This window comes from Enhydra lutris, unplaced genomic scaffold (genome assembly GCF_002288905.1).
Source record: "Enhydra lutris kenyoni isolate GAN:26980312 unplaced genomic scaffold, ASM228890v2 scaffoldscaffold97, whole genome shotgun sequence".
NCBI lineage: Eukaryota > Metazoa > Chordata > Mammalia > Carnivora > Mustelidae > Enhydra > Enhydra lutris.
This window is the reverse complement of record NW_019154181.1, coordinates 2,220,188-2,241,497: the sequence shown is the minus strand read 5'-3', so window position 1 is coordinate 2,241,497 and position 21,310 is coordinate 2,220,188. Positions and strand designations below refer to the sequence as shown.

Here is a 21,310-nt window from a genome sequence, read left to right as displayed (position 1 = left end):
TAAAAAAATAAATAATAAATAAATTTAAAAATAAATAAATAAAAAAGAATAAGATGGGCATCAGACCTCTTAGTACGCATAGTGGGTATTAGTTGTGAGAGAAAGCAATTTCAGAGTAACACCAGCTCTCACTCTCACAAGATACTTTCTCCTGGGGGGAAGGGGAGTGGGCTTCTCCCTCTCCCTTGGCCCCTCCCCCCTCCTCATGCTCTCTCTCAAATAAATTATCTTTTTTAAAAAATGTGTTTTCTCCACATCAGGCATCGTTCTCAGCCCTTCACATGTACGAAGCTCACTTGCCTCTCAAGACAGCAGCATGAGGTACTAGGAAGTACTGGTACTCTGCTTTTATAAATGGCAGACAAGAGAAAACTTGGACCAACCATCCTCTGAAGACAATTACAAAAGCTGGACAAGATAAGTGAAAAGTATCATCTCGAAGGTGTCAAGAGTGCTTACCAACGTAATGAAAAATCGTCAGGGCAAGATCTAGGGGAAACTGGAGGCCCAGAGCTGGGAGCCAGCCTTTGGAGCCTCTTTGGACCTGAGAGTTCTCCATCGGGATGGACCGATGCTTTCGGGAGTTCAGTCCCTACCCAGGTAAACCCCGCTGACTTCAGGTTGGACCTCAAGGGCTGCATCCAGGAATTAAGGATGGACCAGAAGCCAACCAGCCCTCACCCCAGTTACCGCCAAGTCAGCTGGACGGGCCAGGAGTCTGGGTTGTTGAAACCGCCCTACGCTGCTGGTAACCCTAAGAGTTTGACAGAAGCAAAGGAAAATCCTCTCTGAAGACCGATATCGTCGTCGGCCTCCAATTACTTCTACCCACAGTGTTCAAATACAAGATCTGGAACCAGGCACGTAGGGGACCACACGAGATGAATGAAAACTAGTGGGAGCTGTAATTCACCAGCCATTGAGCTCAAAGGGATTCTGTTAGAAAGCAGCAAGGAACAAGTCTGAGTCCATGACTCGCTGCCCAAGGAACTAGAAATGGGGGGGGGGGGGTTCATAATGGGACGGAGGAAAACGATACCCACAGTTGCACCCTGCTCCCCAGAAACGATAGTTAAAAACAATAATCTGGGGGCGCCTGGGTGGCTCAGTGGGTTGGACCTCTGCCTTCGGCTCAGGTCATGATCTCAAGGTCCTGGGATCGAGTCCCTCATCGGGCTCTCCGCTCAGCAGGGAGCCTGCTTCTCTCCCTCTCCCTCTGCCTGCCTCTCTGCCTACTTATTCTCTCTGTCAAATAAATAAATCTCAAAATAATAATAATAATAATCTGTTTAAAGCCCACCTATGTGTTGGCCTGGGGAATGGGGGAACCCCACGAACATAAACTTACGTCTGTCTCCAAGATAAGGGTCCCCAGGCAGGATCAAGCATTAGAAATGCCTGTGAGATGCTTACATCCAAGGCATGGATGACTAGCAGCCTCGAACCATCTAGAGCAGCGTCTTAATACCCGGAATGCAAAGCAAACAAACTTCCAAGTCTGTTGACCTCAAATTGGTGTGATTTTATCATTTGTTTCTGAAACTTAACTGCCCGAGTTCAGGGGGCACTCATGGCAGCCAATCTGTTTGTGTCCCACCGACGGCCCCTTCCAGGACCACCCGGAGAGGGACCTGTTCCCAGAGCCAAGCAGTTTTCCATACCTGGGTCCTGGCAGGCAGCTGCAGGCTCATCCTGGACCGTGTTTAGTCTCAGATTGGCATGGATCTGAGCCTAGAAGATGAAACTCGAAGTAAATTCATGAGGCTTTATTTACCATAGTGTTAGGAAACTGACTTGACCACTCGGCCTAGGAAAAACCAAGCCATTTTCTTTAACTGACATGTGATTGGAGCTTCTCTAGTTTACAAGTACGCAATCGTCTTTCCGAATGATTGACATGGGGTCTCTGGGTGGGGGAAGGACGGATGGAAAACCACAACATTAAGGGGAATGCGTGACCCAGAATCATAAAATTCCTTTCTTTCCCTTCCCTTTATCTCTTTACCTACTATCTATTTCAGACCCACACTGACCCTAGCAAGTTGGAGAGACAGACACACGCAGGCATCCTCGTGAAATATTTGGGGATCATAAAAACAGTATCAGGATGAATATGCTGGTATCCCACTGTCTCTTCAGTCCAGATCTTGTCCTGAAATTGGTTTTCCAGGCACAAGGCTGGTAGCTTACTACGGGACACAAGAAAGAAAGGAACCCCTATTTTTTTAATTCACTGAATAAAACAAAGGGGAATGGATAAACAGGTAATATCCAGGGTCATCTGGCCCTTCACATCCAAATTAAATGCAGCTAAAACAATAAAGTAGCACTGGTGATAAAAGGGGAAAGCCCCTTCCGAAATGAGAGCGCCTGAGCTGATTTTGTTTTCTAGGTCAGGAATTTTTACCCGGCCAGCAATGAGCAGTTACCTCTTCACAAGCTTTTTTCCAATTTAGCCAAGCAATAAAGCCGAGAAAACACAGAGATTGTGTGATGGAACAAATGATGATCCCCAGCCACAGACCTAGAAGTGAAAATATGTAATAGAGGTTAATTCCGTGGAAAACCAGGCGTCCCTGGGGAATAAGCTGGTCCCCTGTCACTTCTGAGAATCTGCTTTCATGACCCCAGGGTGGAACCCACAGTGAGCCACACACGTGCTCTCTCCTTTGGTTTCCAGAAGGTTCTGGGAGGCCCAGGGCAAGTCACTGCCCAGGCCTTCTGGATCTCAGAACTGACATTCAGAGCCTTTTTTGGTCTTTGGGAATCTAACTATTCACCAGTTATAAGGAGAGGAGATTCCCAGGACAAACTATCTCCTACTTCTAAACTGCTCTGTTCTATTTTCCTCAGCTAATATGTTCAAAATGCAGAAGACAACATCCGCCTTGTACGTTCTCTCCCTTGGCACTTCCTGCAGGCCCTCACTGGCTCTGGGCACAGACTTCCAGAGCTCCCAGGACAGGGTTGTCCGCAGAGAGAGAGGACCACACCAAAGGAGAGGCTGAGTGGGAATGGAAAATGGGAAAGGGCCACGTGGATCCCAAGGTCCCATCACACTCCACCTAGAAAACCCACACCGGACACAGAGGGAGGCCCCAAGCTAGGAGGGTTTCTTTGGTCAAGAGTGAGAAAGTGAACATACCAATGGGCAACTGTCAGACCGTAGGCAAAAACAGAACACTGATCCATGGCCTACAGCAACCATCGCTCTGCCTGCCTCTGGGTCTCTACCAAAGAATAAATGGCCTTTGCTTTTCGCATCCGGTTGGTCTTTATTTCCACAGCCCATCATGGAGGCCCCCCGAGACCTGGCCTACATGACCAAACATCATGGACGCCAGTGTCCAACCAGATGTGGGACCCAGAGAGGCCCCTTGTGCAGTCCAAGGGGACGTGATAAGTTGGGGTCCACACCCCAGTCTCTCTACTGTGACTGCCTAGGCTGTATCTTCATTGGTTTGGTGCCTGGGTACCACTGCTTCCCATGTGTTTGCCATCCTTGGTGGAATCGGGGTTCCTTTTCATCCCTTTTGCTGTGCTTTGTTCTCTCTTTTTGTAGTGTTGGGTCAAATGTTATCACAGAAGGAGAGTTAGAGGCCAGGACATGGCCTGTTACATGCGCCCATCTCCTAGACCTGTGAGTTTGTGGTTCTCACCCAATGGGGGCCCATTTGGACCAATTCTTGCTACAGGTTACCCCAAGAACCAGACAAGGTTCTCCTGTTGCAGTTTTGGGTCCTGAGACCTTGGCTTTGATCCAGAGAGCATTCTTCTCTGGTTTTCTGCCTGCCTGTGCCACCTGCCGTTCCGGAGTCCGAGAAAGTGCTGATGTGTCCCCACCGCCGCCCTTTCGTCTCCTTACATCCGTGAGAAAGTGAAAACTGAAATCGGAGCCCTCATATGAAAACAGAACCTGAGGGACGCCTGGGTGGCTCAGTTGGTTAAGCAGCTGCCTTCGGCTCAGGTCATGATCCCAGCGTCCTGGGATCGAGTCCCACATCGGGCTCCTTGCTTGGCGGGGAGCCTGCTTCTCCCTCTGCCTCTGCCTGCCATTCTGTCTGCCTGTGCTCGCTCTCTCTCCCTCTCTCTCTGACAAATAAATAAAATCTTAAAAAAAAAAAAAAAAAAAGAAAACAGAACCTGATATGAAAAATAACCCTTTCGCCAAATGACAACACCTGGCAGAACATTTGGAAAGGACTTTGGGACAAAGAGGAGATGAGACCCAAAGTAAACGAGGGGCCCCGCAGAGAGACAACTGGGGGGCCCATCCCTTACCCTCCACACCCCCCGGCCAGCCACCTACTACAAGGACACTGGTAGACACTATAAAGAGAAGGATGCTAAGAAAGATAAACCAGGGCGCGCCTGGGTGTCTCAGTGGGTTAGGCCTCTGCCTTCGGCTCAGGTCATGATCTCAGGGTCCTGGGATCGAGTCCCGCATCGGGCTCTCTGCTTGGCGGGGAGCCTGCTTCCCCCTCTCTCTCTGCCTGCCTCTCTGCCTACTTGTGATCCCGCTCTGTCAAAAAAAAAAAAAAAAAAAAAAGATAAACCAAGGCAAGGCAGAGTCTCTCATTTTGGATCAGCGAGAGTCCTCAAGGAAGCCAAAAGCACTCATTAGACCCTCCAGGGGAATTAACTGTAAATATAGGCGGTCATTCTCATCGAAGCCCGGTGGACACCTGCCACCCTTGCCCACCTTCAGCCTCAGCCTCCACGTACCACACAGGTGGCTGGCATTCCAAATACGCCACAGGTTTCCCCAATCTCCCAGTCTTTAACTGAGACCCTTGAACCCTCGACTAAGAAACACGCCTTCCTGCGCTGTGATTAACAGCCCTGCGGAATGTCACAGGCAGAGACGGACTTTGCAGACAAAATTATGGTATCAAAGGCACAGCGGAGGGAACTAGGTCTAGAGGTCCCAGACGACTCTTTTTTTTTTTTTTTAAAGATTTTATTTATTTATTTGACAGAGAGAGCTCACAAGTAGACAGAGAGGCAGGGGGGTGGAGGGGAGAAGCAGGCTCCCCGCTGAGCAGAGAGGCCAACATGGGGCTGGATCCCAGGACCCTGGGATCACGACACGAGCCAAAAGCAGAGGCTTAACCCACTGAGCCACCCAGGCGTCCCATCAGACGACTCTTGTATTCATAATCAAGTCAGGGCCGCTCTGGATAGATCTCGCCTCTTCTATTGCGTTGGATGGTGGGTTCCAGACAAGGAACTTGACCCTGTACCTGATACTCCACGGCCTTGATATTCTACTGACAGAGCCAAGTATTTGCAGCAAAATGCATAAAAGTTCAGATCGCTCCTACCAATGCTCCCTAACCTTCCTCAACATCCCTTCAAGGCCAACAAAGGGAATCAAACCCAGAGCTGAAAGTCTTAGCCAGAGGTTGTCTCATTCCCCAGATGGGCCCTTGTAGCTGCCACAAAAAAAAAAAAAAAAAAAAAAAAAAAAAATTGGGAAATTGGGCGCCTGGGTGGCTCTGTTGGTTAAGCGACTGCCTTCGGCTCAGGTCATGATCTCGGGGTCCTGGGATCTAGTCCCACATCGGGCTCTCTGCTCAGCAGGGAGCCTGCTTCCCTCTCTCTCTCTCTGCCTGCCGCTCTACCAACTTGTGATCTCTTGTCAAATAAATAGATAAACAAAATAAAAAAAAAAATCAAATGAATGAGGCTACTGATTTACCAAGACCTCAGGGTCATCAACGAAATTGTGATCCCTCACTTGCCGCTAATACTTAACCCAATACCATCCTGACATCAATTCTGCCTGAAGCCACTTGCTACAACAAGGCGGGTCTTTGGTCTGCCTTGTGCAGCTGCCTCTACACCGGGATAGCCAACAACTCTTCGCTTTCGCTGCGGACGACAACAGTGGGTCTGTAAAGTCAGGCCCCCTCTTATTTTTGTCAGTTCCTCCCATCAAGAGCTGTAAACATCTAAATTTCCCTTGTGATCCCGATCTCCTACATTAAGCACCAGAGCTCCTGGTGCAGAAAATGAGGAAGCCCGCCTTACAAATCCTGTTCTCAGGTTCGTAGCCTTTGCACAAAAGGGACCTCGTTTCAAAAGCAAAATCACGATTTTGCCAGAACACAGCACATTTAGGGTCTGACCTCAGTCTGGGATTTCTAGGCTTAGCAGGATATTGTAGACAACGGGTGTCAAATTTCCTTGAGATCGCAATCCGTCTTTATGAACTGACGAAGTCCATAGGGACAGACCCTCTGCTCAGGAGGCCCCGGGCTTCTGGAATCTGACGAAGGCTCCTCAACAGCCTCCTTCAAGCCCAGGCATCCCTAACTACCAAAAACCCCATTTTGTCGGTTTGCTCCTGAGCCATCTGGATAAGCCCCTGGGGTTTTAACTCAACCTCTCAGGTTCAGGCAACAGGTTCTCTATGCATCAAAAACTTCTGATGAGCGAGTTCTAGGCTCCCCCGCAAATCCCACCCCAGATCCCACTGCTGGGAACACACAGCATTCTTCAGCCAGCGGATTAACTGCTTAGAAGATTCTGTTGCTGTGTGTTCCCTCCTCTCCCACTACTGTTCACCCCAACAGCCTGAGAGTCCTGTCACTCTCCTAAACTCCCAGAAGAAGGCGAGCCTGGTGGCTGTCTTCCCTGTGCCAGGGAACTCTCCGTACCTCACTCAGCTTTATCCGAGAGCCCTCTTGACGACTCTGACCTCATGTTATTTCGCTGGTGAGTCGTGCCTTAGCTCGGGAGCTGGGGGTTATTGGCCAGGATGTGCTAGCCCTAGTGTGAGCTCTCCTTCAGACCACAGTCTTCCCCCTGCAATCAGCACAGACGGCGGACCCTGCTGTGCTTCCTAAAGCCACCAAAGACCAGAGAGGGAACATCTGTGCAGACAGCAGATTCACGCTTTGGAAAAGCAGCCCCTGGTTTGGGGGTGCTTGGGAAACACAGCGGGTTGCTCTCTTGTGCTGGAACCCCCATCACAGATGGACAGCAAATTAAGGAACTTTTTTTTTTAGATTTATTTATTTGAGAGAGAGAGAAACATGAGCAGGAGGGACAGAGGGAGAGGGAGAGAGAAGCCCAAGCGAGCCCCATGTTGAGTTCAGAGCCAGACGTGGGGCTCGATCTCACAACCCTGAGAACAGGAACCAAGACCAAGAGTCGGGAGCTTAAGCAACTGTACCACTGAGGCACCCCGACAAGCTTTTAAATACACTCCTATTACCCAGATGGGAGGCTGTTCTAAAGCCGTGGCCCCAGTCAGACAAGAAAATGTGGGTGCTGAAGGAAACGCTCCCATATCATTGATGTCAGAAAAGAGGCTTTAACCAGGTTCTGGTCCTATCTGAGGCCCCAAAAGATCAGTCTCTGGAGGGTTCAAAGAGGCCATCATAAAACATCAACATTACGAGATGCCTGGGTGGATCAGTCGGTTAGACGTCTGCCATCGGCTCAGGTCATGATCCTGGGGTCCTGGGATCAAGTCCCACATCGGGCTCCCTGCTCAGCACAGAGCCTGCTTCTCTCTCTTCAACTTCCCCCGTGTTTGTGTTCCCTCTCTTGCTATCTCTGTCATAAATAAATAAATAAAATCTTAAATAAATAAGTTTAGTAATAAAACTTATTTTATTACTAAATTACTAAAACGGTGTCTCTTTCTAGGATAGACTGAAGCATGTCCTTGCTGAAAAGCTCCAACCCTCACCATCACTAAAAAGATGCTTGATTTTTTGTTTCCAACCTGAGACATTCCAAGTTTTTTATCAAGTGACTGAGACACACCCACTACAAGAACCATATAAAAAAAACTCTGTAAGATATTGCCCCTCACTCAAAAACGATCCTGTCCTCCTCACCCGCCATGGGTGGGAAAAGTCCTGGAAAAGGAGAAAAGACCAATGTCCTCCTTGAACTGAAATTAGTAAAACTTTAAGCATCCCTTGAGCTCCCTTGGCCAAAGGTACTCCCTATAGTCTTTGCACACCATATACAACAGACAGTCACCACCCGCAAGGACACATCAGCGGCCCCTATGCATTCGGAACTGGAAGGCCTATGTCTAGGGATTTCAGCCAACACCAGACTGACCAGACTGACTGGCTACACGCCAAGTCTTCTCACCAGGGTCCTACCGCCGACGCTTAAGCCTGCCTTTCCCACAACATCTTCCTCAATAACTTCTTTATCATCTTTAGCCAGGACATTTCATCTACTAGAAGAGACAGCAGAGGGAAACTGCTCCTGAACCTTGTTGGAAGGGACCCTATCAGGGCTTGTGAGGCTGGCTGGCTGCATTTTCTCCCAAGTCTGGAATGTTTCTGTGCAGCCATTCTCCTAGAGGATGACCACCATGATGGACACCATCAAGGGGCTCGAGAAGATCTTGCAATACAGTGGACCATGAGATGACTTTATAATCCCAAGTGGTAAAGATCTGGCTCTCCAGCCTTCCCTGAATTCCCGGAGTCTCTAGTTTTCCCTGAAAAGAGACTGAGACACTGAATACACAGACAATGGCCACACCATGTATCAGAGAAATATGAACCCCACCTGTAGCAACATACCCAGGAAACCCCCCAAAAGCGAGCACCCCCCATAAGCACCCCAAAAGCGAGCCTGCTACCCATCAGACTTGCGGGAGCCCAGACTTCTATGTCTAGGATTACTGCACTGAGCTCAACAATAACTTCCGTAACAGCTGATCCCAAATGGCCAGGACGCCATCAATAACTGACAGCTTCCTCCGTTTCTGTCCCTGCTTCCAGCTTAGGGTCAAGCAGAGAAAACCAAAGCTGCACCCCGCCTGATCAGCCACACAGGACCCCCCACTTCAGTTAGCCCACCTCTTTCCCAGGCCACCGGCATCCATCAGGGTCCACCTGACGCTTTCCTGTTCTCCACCATGAAGCACTCCCACTCCTCGGCCTGCCTTGGGGTCTCTGCCAAAACTCTAGTGATGGTGGTCAAGTCCCCTGCTGGGGCAAGCTCAGAATAAACAGCCTTTGCTTTTCCCATTTGGCTGGTCTCGGTTTATCTCCACAGCCTTTGAGATCTCGATAAGGGCAAGGTGGCAAGACAGGGTTTACAGGTTCGGGTAGCAGACTTGGTGCATAGTTTACGGATCTGCTCCTTGATACCAGCAGTCACACCCATGTCACATGTTTCAGGAGTGATCAGCCCAATATTTAGAAGAATAAATTTGATAGCCACCTGCCATTCCTATAATGGACTAATAAAAGCAAATACAGGGGCGCCTGGGTGGTTCAGTGGGTTAAAGCCTCTGCCTTTGGCTCAGGTCATGATCCCAGGGTCCTGGAATTGAGTCCTGCATTCGGGCTCTCTGCTCGGCGGGGAGCCTTCTTCCCCCTCTCTCTCTGCCTGCCTCTCTGCCTACTTGTGATCCCTGTCAAATAAATAAACAAAATCTTTAAAAAAAAATAAAAGCAAATATATATATATACATATATGCTTTCTCGTTCAAATCCAGTGTTCCTGATCCATAAAAACTACCAGCTTACCCTAATCACCCTAAACAGAAAGTAACTAGATATCTCTACCTAATTTGAAAGTGATGGGTTACATTTCCAGGAAATTCATTATATACCGTTTAAAATATTTATTGGATTCAACGTAGGAATCCCAAAATAAGGTGCGTGTCAGAATCCCCCAGGAATGGATGTATTTGAAAAGCCTCCCCAGGAGATCAAGATGGGGACTTCCTGATTTGTGGCAGCTGCCCGTGAGGGTATTAAGGGTAACTGGTGTGATGCTCGCCACTGCATATCCTACCAATGGTGACACAGTATTTGAAATTTGAGTTAGTTTTAAACTTTTTTTATTTTCTGGAAGAGGTGAGTGGCAGGGACAGACTACAGTCTCCTCACAGAGCGCTCACCTGCCCAGAGCTCCCAACATTTCTTAAATTGAGATATAACAATTAGTTTCGAGCGTGTGACATCATGATTCAATATTCATATATATCACAGAACGATCACAATAAATCTCAGTACCTTTCCCCACACATAGTTACAAAGTTCTTTTTCTGAGGATGAGAACTTTTGAGAGCTCCCTCTGTAACCTTCAAACGTGCAATACAGTATTACTAACTATAGCCACCATGCTACACATTCCAGCAACGAACTTTGTAACTGGAATTTTCTACCACAGCACTTCCCTTAAGGGAGTCTTAACTCCCTTGACTCTGCGCATACTAGGTAGGCTTTTGTCAAATGAGCAAGTGGGCCTCGTCCAGCACTGGGAACACAGGTAGATCTGTGTTTTTATTTCTCTTTTAAATTTATTTTCTTATTTTTGCTTTTTTAGATCCGTACTTTTAAGTAGATTTTTCCAATATTTCCCTTAGCTTTGCCACCGGCAAATCCAAAATATGAGTAATGCCAGAAATTCAGCTAAGTCATTTTTTGCACCACAATGAAAGTCCAGTGAACTTTGCGTTGGCAACTCCAATCTTGGAACATCTCCCCTATTTTTTATTAAAATATTATTGACTTTGAGAACAACAGGCAGTGTAATGGGATGGGGAGGTCACTCGAGATATTGGGATGACTTCTCACCTCTTGGGGCCTGCCAAGTACTGATGGGTAAATAAGTCTCTCACTATTTCACCCAAAGATAACGTGTCCGGGTTTTAACAGAATCTTCTATAAACTGCCAATGTATTCCAAATTATTATTTTAGAAATCAAAGCTGAGCAGTTTTCTGTTTCCCTACTCTTTTAAAGGTCAGCTCTTGTCATTCCAGACCCTGTGGACTAAGTTCTTTCCTCCACAGGTGGTAAGGTGATAGAGTCCCCTGCCTTCTGTGATGTTCACACACATCCCACCCATGCCCTTCGGGGGTGTCTAGAAGACACACGGCTTAAGGCAGGAGAGGGAAGGTGCAGAATGGCCATGAAGGTGACCTCCAGAGCACAGCTCCAGGTCCCACATGGGCTAAGCCACAGCAGGCACGATCTAGAACGTATATACCCACCATACCACGTATGTTGTCAGAAGTTCTGTTAAGAATCACAGCAGGGCCGATCCCTGGCTTCTCCTGCCTCACACCACACACTCCAATAGGGCCAATTTTATAATGGCTTCAACTCACCCCCAGGGTCCCACCATAAAAGGACTGAACTGGGGCCACCAAAGGTACACTTCTGAATGCTTTTTCAGCCCTCCTGCTGTCACCAGCTTGGAAGAAGTGAGAACTTGATGACACAGGACAGGGAGAGGAGGCAGAAAGGTCACTCGGCTCCACTCAAGTATGTCAGTGTGGAAAAGGACCCAGCAGGGTAGGAGAGGCATGAACTTCCAAAGCCAAGTCTCCCAAAAAAGCCTACAGTTCCAGCGGTCATTTCCGGGGCCCATGAGTGAGAGACCCGCCTGCCCGTAGTGAAGGCTTACCAACCACTCCCATTCTGGCTGCAAACATCAGCGAAATCCCGATGGGAAGACCAATCACATAATACCCAATGGTGTTGACAATGGCCCCAGCCTTCTGGTTACCGCTCCCCCGCAGAATGCCTCCACCTGTGCACTGTAGGCAGAAACCATCCATCCGTGAGAACGTTCCCCAAAGTCTTTGGAAAGACTAGCCATCCCTGAGCACGTCCCGTCCCCGAAAGACTCGGACTTATAATTCCATCATCACAGACCAGTTTCTTTGTCAAGTGAATACGCTAAAAATATTCAGTATCACCTACCTGCCCCCCGCCCCAGCTGCTCTTTTCTGCTTAAATTTACCACCAACAGAAGGAACATTTAGATCATAAAGTTGCTTAAAGGGAGTATCGCAGGACGTGGGGGGCTTAGTCTGTTAAGCGTCTGCCTTTGGCTCAGGGCACGATCCCAGGGTCCTGGGATCGAGTCCCTCATCGGGCTCTCTGCTCAGCGGGAGATCTGCTTCTCCCTCTCTCTTTCTCTCTGCCACTGCCCACCCCTCACTGGTGAGCTTGCTCTCTCAAATATAAATAAGTAAAATCTTTAAAAAAAATAAAGGGAATATTGCAGAATACTTACAGCCAGAGCTTCAAACAGATGGGAAACAGCAGAGATCGGAATCACCTTAGCCACTAGAGCAATGATTTCTCTGTTAGGAAAAGAAAGCATGCGGTGATCGGAGGAGACAGACACGTGAGAAAAACCAGACTACGTGATTCAGGTGAGGGCACTTGGCTTCTGCATGCAACTGGTTTATAGTGCCATCCTTCTTTTAACATGATTCCATGTGTATCTCTCCATGTGTCTGGAGAAACCACCATGGAGTTGTTAAGGTTCTCCATGTGGAACCAAGGTAGGCAAAGTATAAAGGCTATAGGTACAGTTTATGGAATTATCCACGGTTCCTAGAAATCGTCCCTAACCTCTACAGCTGAAGACTTTGATTTTAATGCCTACAATTAAGGAGAAACTAGAAAATGTTGCCTCTGACCCAGGGAGGCAAAAACAAAATCTGTAATACTTTCAAGTGATTAACAAATAAGCCTAGAACGTTGTCTAGCAATAAATATTTGTTGAATGAATTAAACAAACAAGAAATCCAGCACAGACCATGACAATCGCTCCCCTCCCCCTCCAAAAAAAGGACAGAAACACAGTTCTTTTCTTCAAATTGAGTTTTATTTTCTGAATATGCAACAGTTAAGAGGAATCAAACAATATGAAAAGGATATCGAGAAAAATCTTACTTCCGCTCTGTTCCCTCCCCACCCATTACCACCACCTCCCCCAAGACGAGGCAACAGTCCTTGGTACTGTCCTTGTTTGTCCTTGTCCAGATACAAATGCACACTCTTATCTTCCCCTTCTAGCCTCCGTCATTTCATGTTCTAGCATTCTCTACACGGTGTTCCCCAACTTGATTTGTCTACCTGATAGATTATATTCAATTCCATAGTCTACCAAATGTATTATCTTTTATGTGCTGCTGAATGTGGTCCACAATATATTCTTCTGGATTATAAGACAGAAGTTAATAAGAGAGATTTGTCTGCAACTTTCTTTTTCTCTTGTACAAACTCTGTCGGATTTTGGTACCGATGTTCTACTTTTGCTTAGTCCTAAACAGAATGTGGAAATTTTCCTTTTTCTGGTCTCTGCAACAGTACGACAGCCTTGGAATTACATTTTAAAGGTTCTACAAAACTCTCCTTTGGAACATGCAAGGATTAGTGCTTTTTTGAGATTTTTCAAATAAACTTTTCTTATTTCTTCTAAGGAATTAGGTCCAGTTAGCCCTTCTATGTTTTCCAAGGTATGTTTTGGTAACTTATTTTCCTAGAACGTTATTTATTCCTTCCAGATTTTTTTTTTAATTTACTTGCAAAAGTCATGCAAACTAGTCTCTCATGGTTTAAAAAAATTATAGTTCTTTTAGCAATTTCCTCCTTTCTTATTTTGCATCGAGCTCTCTCCCTGTTTCCTCTTTGATTAGGTTAAATGTCCATGTTGTTGTTAAAAATCAATGTCACCGATGTGGCCAGTTCCCGCTGATCCCCACCAGCTCATAAGTAATTTGATTTTCTGAGTTTTCTCTGTCTCGTAATATCATCAAGGCTATGGTTTGTGGGCCTTTTTGTTTTCCATGCTTTTGCCTGCCCTGCACAGCTTCCAGAAGTGGACAGACTCAGGATCCAAGGTCTGCCCTGTGTCTACTGAAACCATCAGCACAGATACACATCTGAGAATGTTAATTCTGATTCCCTTGTAAGAACACGAGAATGATTTCTGGTTGCCTTTCCATTCACTCTCAAGTGAGGGACACTTAAACACTGTATTTCCCCACAGCGAAATGGCTGAGGCTAAAAGAGGACAACCCAAGACCAGAAGGCAAAAGACAGGGGTGCCTGGATGGCTCAGTCAATTAAGAGTCCGATTCTTGGTTTCGGCTCTGGTTTCATGATCTCAGAGTTGTGAGGTCGAGCCTCATGTTGGGACTCCGTGCTGAGCGTGGAGTCTTTTTGAGAGTCTCACTCCCTCTCCCTCTGCCCCTCCCGCTCGTTCTCTCTCTCTCAAATAAATAAATAAATCTTAAAATTAAAAATAAAAGTCAACAGACAAATACCCAAAGAATGAACTGGGAATGGCAGTCCTGTCCACCAGCTGCTTTTTAAATCCATGAAGGAAAAGTCAATTTTTCATTTTGTAATTGCTGATGAAAGAATCCCAAATCAGGGGCTCCTGGGGGGCTCAGTCAGTTAAGTGTCTGCCTGTGGCTCAGGTCATGATCCCAGGGTCCTGGGATGGAGCCCCGCATCGGGCTCCCTGCTCAGCTGGGAGCCTGTTTCTCCCTTACCCTTCACACACCACCGCCCACCCCCCCTGCACTCATGATCTCTCTCATTCTCTCTCTCAAATATATAAATAAAATGTTAAAAAAAAAAAAAGAATCCTAAATCAGAGTTATCCTTCCCATATATCCATGTAGTCAAAACACACCACAACCAACCCAACGGAACCCAAGAACCACAGAGCCAATCCATTCCTTACAAGAATTCTCAGTGATCAGTCTGATAATGTGACTTTTTTTGAGACGATTCATTAGGGGGATTTTAACTTCAATTTGAACTGACGAGTATATGACCCAACTCGTCCAGACCAGGCACTTGGGCAGATTCTGAAATACCAAAATGATGCATGTCCCTGGGAACAGAATATTTAACTGGAAATGTAATCGATGGGACCCAAAAGGGGTTTCCTTCTTTTAAAACACATGCATATTCTGGGGCGCCTGAATGGCTCAGTCTGTTAAGCATCTGCCTTCACCTCAGGTCATAATCTCAGTTCCTGAGATTGAGCCCCACATTGGGCTCCCTGTTCAGCGACAAGTCTGCTTCTCTCTCTCCCTCTCCCTGTGTGATCTCTCTCTCTCAAATAAATAAATAAAATCTTTAAAATACACACATATCGGGGTGCCTGGGGGGCTCAGTGGGTTAAGCCTCTGCCTTCAGCCCAGGTCATGATCTCAGGGTCCTGGGATCGAGCCCCATGTCAGGCTCTCTGCTCAGCTGGGAGCCTGCTTCCCCCTCTCTCTGCCTGCCTCTCTGCCTACTTGTGATCTCTCTCTGTGTGTCAAATAAATAAGTAAAATCTTTAAAAACAAATAAATAAAATAAAATAAAATACATGCATATCCCAAACACCAGCAGCATCTATCAGCAGATTCTGGATGATAAATTAGCTCCCAAAGCGGACCTGTTCTTCCTAGGTAACGGCAGCACGTTTCTCATCTTCTGAATGGCTCAGGGACCCTCTGGGAGGCAGCTCTCCCAGGAGGGCATCTACCCAACCCTTTTTTGTTTTTTTTTTTTTTTAACCATGTTTTTACCGCAGATTTCACATTTCAAGAAAATCTCTGCACTCACCGTTCGGTAGTGAAAATATACCCCACGAGATCCTTACAGCTTAACATCAGGACACAGAAGGTTACAGCAAAGAGTCCTGGAGGTAAAAATGGCAGAGAGACAGCGCAGTGAGAAGGGAAGGCTGTCGGGAACCGAGCAGCTGGGCTTCCCATGCAAAGACCCAGTTGAGTCGCTGACGGGAGACTCTAAGCACCTGTGACCAGCAGGGCAACAGCTGACGACTTCTTGGCCTGCTGGATGTTTCCCGCGCCCAGCGCGTTCCCCACCCGGACGCTGGCAGCCACACTGAAGCCTGAAGGTATCTGAAATACAAAAAGAAACATACAGTAATGACAAGGAAAGAGCGAACAGGGAGCAGAGAGGCAGCCCTGCCTCCGGAGTCCATTCTGAGCCCAACTGTGAACCTTCTCCAGGACAGAGGCGCACTTACAGGGCTTATAAAGTATGCAATGGAGGCTTACGTTCCTCCTTTCTCGTGTGGGAGGGGGGACCACCAGGAGCCCAAGCTAAGTCTGAGAGACCAACACGGATCAAGTTTAGAAGACAGGGGCAACTGGTGGCTCAGTGAGCTAAGCGTCTGCCTTCCGCTCAGGTCATGATCCCGGAGTCCTGGGATCGAGTCCCACATGGGGCTCCCTGCTCAGCAGGGAGTCTTCTCCTACCCCCAATGGTGCTCTATCTCGCTCACTCTCTCTAATAAATAAATAAAATTAAAAAAAAAAAAGTTTAGAAAACAGAATCCTAAACAGGTGCCCTTCCCCCTTCCCTCTTCCCCCAAATCTTGGGTAAAAAGGAACTTAGGAAAACAGGAAGATGCATACCAAGCTGAGAGCAGGCTACCCTTGTGTGTTGGGGGGAGGGGGGGCGTTGGGGAAGGACGGGATTAAGAGTGGTATTAAAGCAGACCCAGGAAGGCCAGGATGCCGCAGTGGTTAGGAATGGGTATTTCTTTTCTTTTTTTTTTTTTTAAGATTTTATTTATTTTGTTGACAGGCAGAGATCACAAGTAGGCAGAGAGGCAGGCAGAGAGAGGGGGAAGCAGGCTCCCTGCTGAGCAGAAAGACCGATGCGGAGCTCAATCCCAGGACCCTGAGATCATGACCCGAGCCGAAGGCAGAGGCTTTAACCCACTGAGCCACCAAGGAGCCCCAAGGAATGGGTATTTCTGAAGCCATGTTGCCTGGGTTCAAGTCCTGATGCAGCCATTTATCTGCTGGGTGACCCCGAGCGAGTTACTCACCCTCTCTTGGCCTCAGTTGTTTGCTGTAAATGGGATCCTGTAACAGAGCCTAGCTTGTAAGGTTACTGTGGGGATGAGAGGAGTCCATATATGCTAGCTGCTTAGGACAAGGCCTCACGTGTAGTAGCTCTTCAATAAAAATTAGTCATTACTAGTACCTACAAATTTACCCCTGGAGAAAGCAGGATTAGGTTAAAAAAAAAAAAGTCATCAGCCATTGGAACATGAATTTTGCCTCCTGCGCAGGCTGACCGGGGGGCAGGATGACAGAAATCTCAGAGTGAGGAACACAGGAGACCTGCGAGACTGAGTACCCGCCGGAAACTCACTAGTGGGAACGGACACACAGCTCTCCCACTGATCATATATTAACTACCAAGGGAAAGAGCAGACACCACCTTAACCACGAAATGAGTTAGTATCACCCATCGTGGAACAAATCCAGGTCACTGGACAGAACATGCAAGAAGCACACAGCGACACTTCTGTTGTATTCCTGCCAAAAATGCAGACTCGGAAACCATTCACAAGAAGTGTCAGCTCGACGCACTGAGGGAAAGTCTGTATAAAGTGCCTCTGTTCTTCAAAAGGTCAAGTTCGAGAAAGACGAAGGCTGAGGATCTGCTCTAGATTAAAGAAGATTAAGGAAGCCTAACACTTTAGGGGCACCTGGGGGGCTCAGTCAGTTGAGCTCTAACTCTTGGTTTTGGGTGAGATCACGGTCTCAGGGTCGTCATCTTGGGTCATGGGATAGAGCGTTGGGCTCTACGCTCAGGGAGGAGTCTGCAACGTTCTCTCCCTCTGTATCTACCTCCCCACTTTCGCTTGTCTTTGCACCCACATCTGCACACTCTCAAATAAATCTTTTTTTTTTTTTTAAGAGGGAGCAACTGGGTGGCTCAGTGGGTTAAGCATCAGCCTTCGGCTCAGGTCATGATCCCAGGAAGCTGGGATGGAGTCCCACATCAGGCTCACTGCTCAGCAGGGAGTCTGCTGCTCCCTCTCTCCCTCTCCTCCCCGATCATGCACTCTTTCTCAAGTTAATTAATTTTTTTAGAAAAGCATAACACTTTAGTTCCAGAAGAAAAGTAGTTTTAAAGGACATTATCAGAACAATGGGTGGTATTTGAATACAGGATGCAGAGGTGATGGGTAGATACATAGATTGATTGATAAAGTGAGGAAACGGGCCAAAATGTAAACAGCTGGGGAATAGGAGTAAAGGATACAGACTCTTGTTTCGATTAGAGAAATACAAGTGTAAATTCTTATGAGCCTTGGAAAGCATATGGCAATATATGCGAAAAACATAAAACTGTAATTAAGTTTCACTTTTAGGAATTTATTTTAAGGAAAGATGTAAAGATACTTTGTCCTAAAGCACAGAATATTTAATTTCGCAGTAAAAGATGGGTTTAAAAATTATACATATAAGGAGACACCGGTACACATTTTGATTTGGATATACGTACGGAACTTACTAAAATTTAAAAAACATGTATATAAAATATCAAGAGTTGAAGTGATGAATACAGGTTTAGAAATTCTGCCAAACATAGAATAAAAGCAAAAACAAAAATCAGAGTTCCTTGGGAGATTGATTCTTTAAAAAAAAAAAAAAAGTGAGATACGGGGACATCTGGGTGGCACAGTCAGTTAGGCATCCGACTCTTGGTTTTGGCTCAGGTCTGATCCCAAGGTCGTGAGATCAAGCCCAGAGTCCTGCTCCATGCTCAGCGCAGAGTCTGCTTAAGAGTGTCTCTTCCTCTCCCTTTGCCCCTCCCCCTCAAGTGCGCGCGCACTCTCTCTCTCTCTCTCTCTCAAACAGATACATCTTTAAAAAAATAGTAAATACGTATTTTACATAATTCTTAAACATAACCAGACCCAAGGTGGGGCGGGGGGTGGGAGTGCTAAGCATTAGTGTGCCGTTTCCAGTCCCTTCCACGTTACAATTCTCCCTTTCTAAGGGCACGGGGCTAGAGACAAAAGCCCTTCAGAATTTCCAGTTGCTGTTTTCAATTTTAAAACACAATCTTTTTAAAACAAAGTCAAAGGAAAGCCTCTAATAACTGGGATTCGTCTCTAGCACATGAAGATGTTTCCTTTCCAAGGCTGAGTAATAGTTCATTGTACGGAGAGACCACAGTGTGCTTCTCTGTCCATCTCTTGATGGACACTTGGGTTGGTGCCACCTTTTGGCTATTGTGAACAATGCTGGAGACCCTGCTTTCATGTCTTTAGGGTCTAACCCATGAGGGGTCTGAAGCCTCAGACCCAGGCAGCAGGGGAGTTCGGGGACCCACAGGAGCTAGGCTCTTCTTGCCACGCACCTAGCGCCATTGTCCTTCAGACCCCCACCTGTACCCCACCCTGGGCATTTGAATAGTGACAACTGGAAAACATTCATCATGTTTGGCAAGTGTGGCAATCAAGGACATGCCTGACCAACCCTGAGCATCTCATTCTTCCCAACTTTCCAGAGCTCCCAGGGAAGACCCCATCGTTCCAAATGGACCCTCCCAGGCTCTGGGATAAAATTTTACTTTCCTAAATCAGTCTATAAATTACTGTGGGGCGCCTGGGTGGCTCAGTCGTTAAGCGTCTGCCTTTGGCTCAGGTCATGATCCTGGGGTCTTGGGATCAAGCCCTGCATCAGGCTCCCTGGTCAGCAAGAAGCCTGCTTCTCCCTCTCCCACTCCCCCTGTTCGTGTTCCCTCTCTCACTAGGTCTTTCTCTGTCAAATGAATGAATAAGTAAATAAATAAATAAAAGTTACTCATGGGAGGAATGCCTATACTTGTTCTTCAGACTCTTTGTTCAAGGGAAACATCTAGCACCTCCCCACGACCGGCTCCCAGACACTCACCATGTACAAAATGACGGTCAGTTCGTACAGGACAGACTGGGCTCCCAGCTCCACCATGCCGAGGATACCTGGCGGAGAGAGGCAGCTGACACCGCGCTTCTGGACAGGGCCCCGCGTTTACGCCGGCCATCACCACTTGCCCCCACACTGACCGCTCAGTAAGCTTCCGATCTCATAGGCCCACCACTCCATGCACAGCATGAGCATCCCGGGGATGGCCAGGCTGAAAAAGGAGGCCCAGTCCTCCAGACATTCACAGGACCACCCTGTAACAGTGGGGACACAGACCTATTAATGACACACAAGTGGCTGGGCCAGACCTCAACCCAAGACAAAACCCCTGACCAACTTGGAACGCAAACGGCGGTCTTTACCTCCCCAAGTAGCTTGATGCAGGTTCCTCCCAAGGATGCAGAAGAAAAGGAGGAGTGCCAGGGTGAACTGGGAAATGGTATTTGCCAGTGCCGACCCCCTGGAAAGAACAGTCCCAGTGAGGGGAGGTGCCCATCCTCCATGCTGCTGGGACCCCTATGTAAGCCCTGAACGCGTCTTCTTTCTGGGGCAGCCTCACTGTCCATCCCGGAGAATGTATTCCAGAGTGGCCCAGGGAGGGGACCACACACAGACATGTTGACCAGGTCTAGGTTTCCACCCCTCCCACCATCCTGCCCTGGAAAAGCCACACGGTCATTCCTTCCCCCAGCCCCCAGGTCACTCCTTCCCCCCATCCCAAGGTCATTCCTTCCCCCGGTCCCAAGAATCAGTAGCACTCACATCACCCCAAAATGCAGCTGATAAAGAAAAAGATAGTTGAGGAGGGCATTGACAAGGTTGGCTGCTACTCCGGTTAGGACCTGGGGTAGTACGATTCCCTGAAAGAGAGACCACACCCCATGCTGGAGACCAAGGAGCGGGACTGCCACTTCGTCCCCAAACACACAGGCGTGGAGGGCTGCCACAGGCACGCCCCAAGGACCCAATTGGATGCCCTTCCTCGCTGCTCCTACCTGCCTGCCTCCCATACCCTTCTTCCGGGGCAGGGAAGCGGAGCTCTGGCCGCCGGCAGGCAGACGGGGGAAAACAAGGCTGGGAGACAAACCGGTGCCTTCCAGAGCGCAAGGACTGACAGGGACGGAGTATAAACAAGTCACTTTCAGCACTGGATGGTGCCTGACAGCTCAGCGCTTTCTTGACCAAATGGAAGTTCGATGATGGAAGAAAACCTAGGACGCCCTCACAAACCCAGAACATGGGAAGCACTCCATCACACCTGCTCTGCCTGCAAGTACAGGGCAGAAGATTCCAGGCTGTCCGGCATCTCAGTGGAAGACTTCCAGCGGAAGGGGAAAACGACATACACAGGCTGGGGACGGACAGACCCGGCCGCCGAGCATCGGGACAGAACCGCAGACACCAGGAAGCCAGCGGTGACTGTGACAGGAGGTGCTGTTTCTCCGGCTGCAAACAGGTCACCCCGGCCCCTTCTCTGAATGCTTTTTCTCTCTCTGAGAAACCTGGCTCTCTAAAAATCCCAGAGCACAGGACATTTGGCTGTTTGAAGTCAACTCAGTAGACCTCAAAGATCCCTCAGCTGCCTGGGGGACTGAAGTCACTCTCACACACACAAAAAGCAGTCTTGATTTCCATCTCAGTGGGGGCGGGCTTCTCATGGGTTTCTGGACACGGCCATCTGCAGCTGAGCTCCCCAAGGAAGAGCGGACTTAGTTAGGCCCACTTGCCAAGGCAGACCCTTTCCTGCTTTGGTCGGAGTCCACCAAAACATGACCTCCCTTGGACTGCTCCTGAACTCCGCTCTACAGAATCATAGCTCTCTTCC

At 47.9% G+C, this 21,310-nt stretch overlaps 1 protein-coding gene across 1 annotated transcript in view; it reads right to left on the bottom strand.

Moving 5' to 3' along the window:
- Positions 1-21,310, bottom strand: part of LOC111139259 (multidrug and toxin extrusion protein 1-like) — a 35,363-nt gene that overhangs the window by 1,993 nt on the left and 12,060 nt on the right. Inside the window, exons 8-17 of the mRNA XM_022491483.1 lie at positions 20,248-20,345; positions 19,848-19,945; positions 19,626-19,739; positions 19,474-19,541; positions 15,558-15,666; positions 15,365-15,440; positions 12,021-12,090; positions 11,406-11,538; positions 2,430-2,524; positions 1,662-1,731 (exon numbers count right to left, since the gene is read on the bottom strand). Coding sequence (XP_022347191.1) covers positions 1,662-1,731; positions 2,430-2,524; positions 11,406-11,538; positions 12,021-12,090; positions 15,365-15,440; positions 15,558-15,666; positions 19,474-19,541; positions 19,626-19,739; positions 19,848-19,945; positions 20,248-20,345 — 931 coding nt within the window. The remainder of the gene's footprint in view (positions 1-1,661; positions 1,732-2,429; positions 2,525-11,405; positions 11,539-12,020; positions 12,091-15,364; positions 15,441-15,557; positions 15,667-19,473; positions 19,542-19,625; positions 19,740-19,847; positions 19,946-20,247; positions 20,346-21,310) is intronic.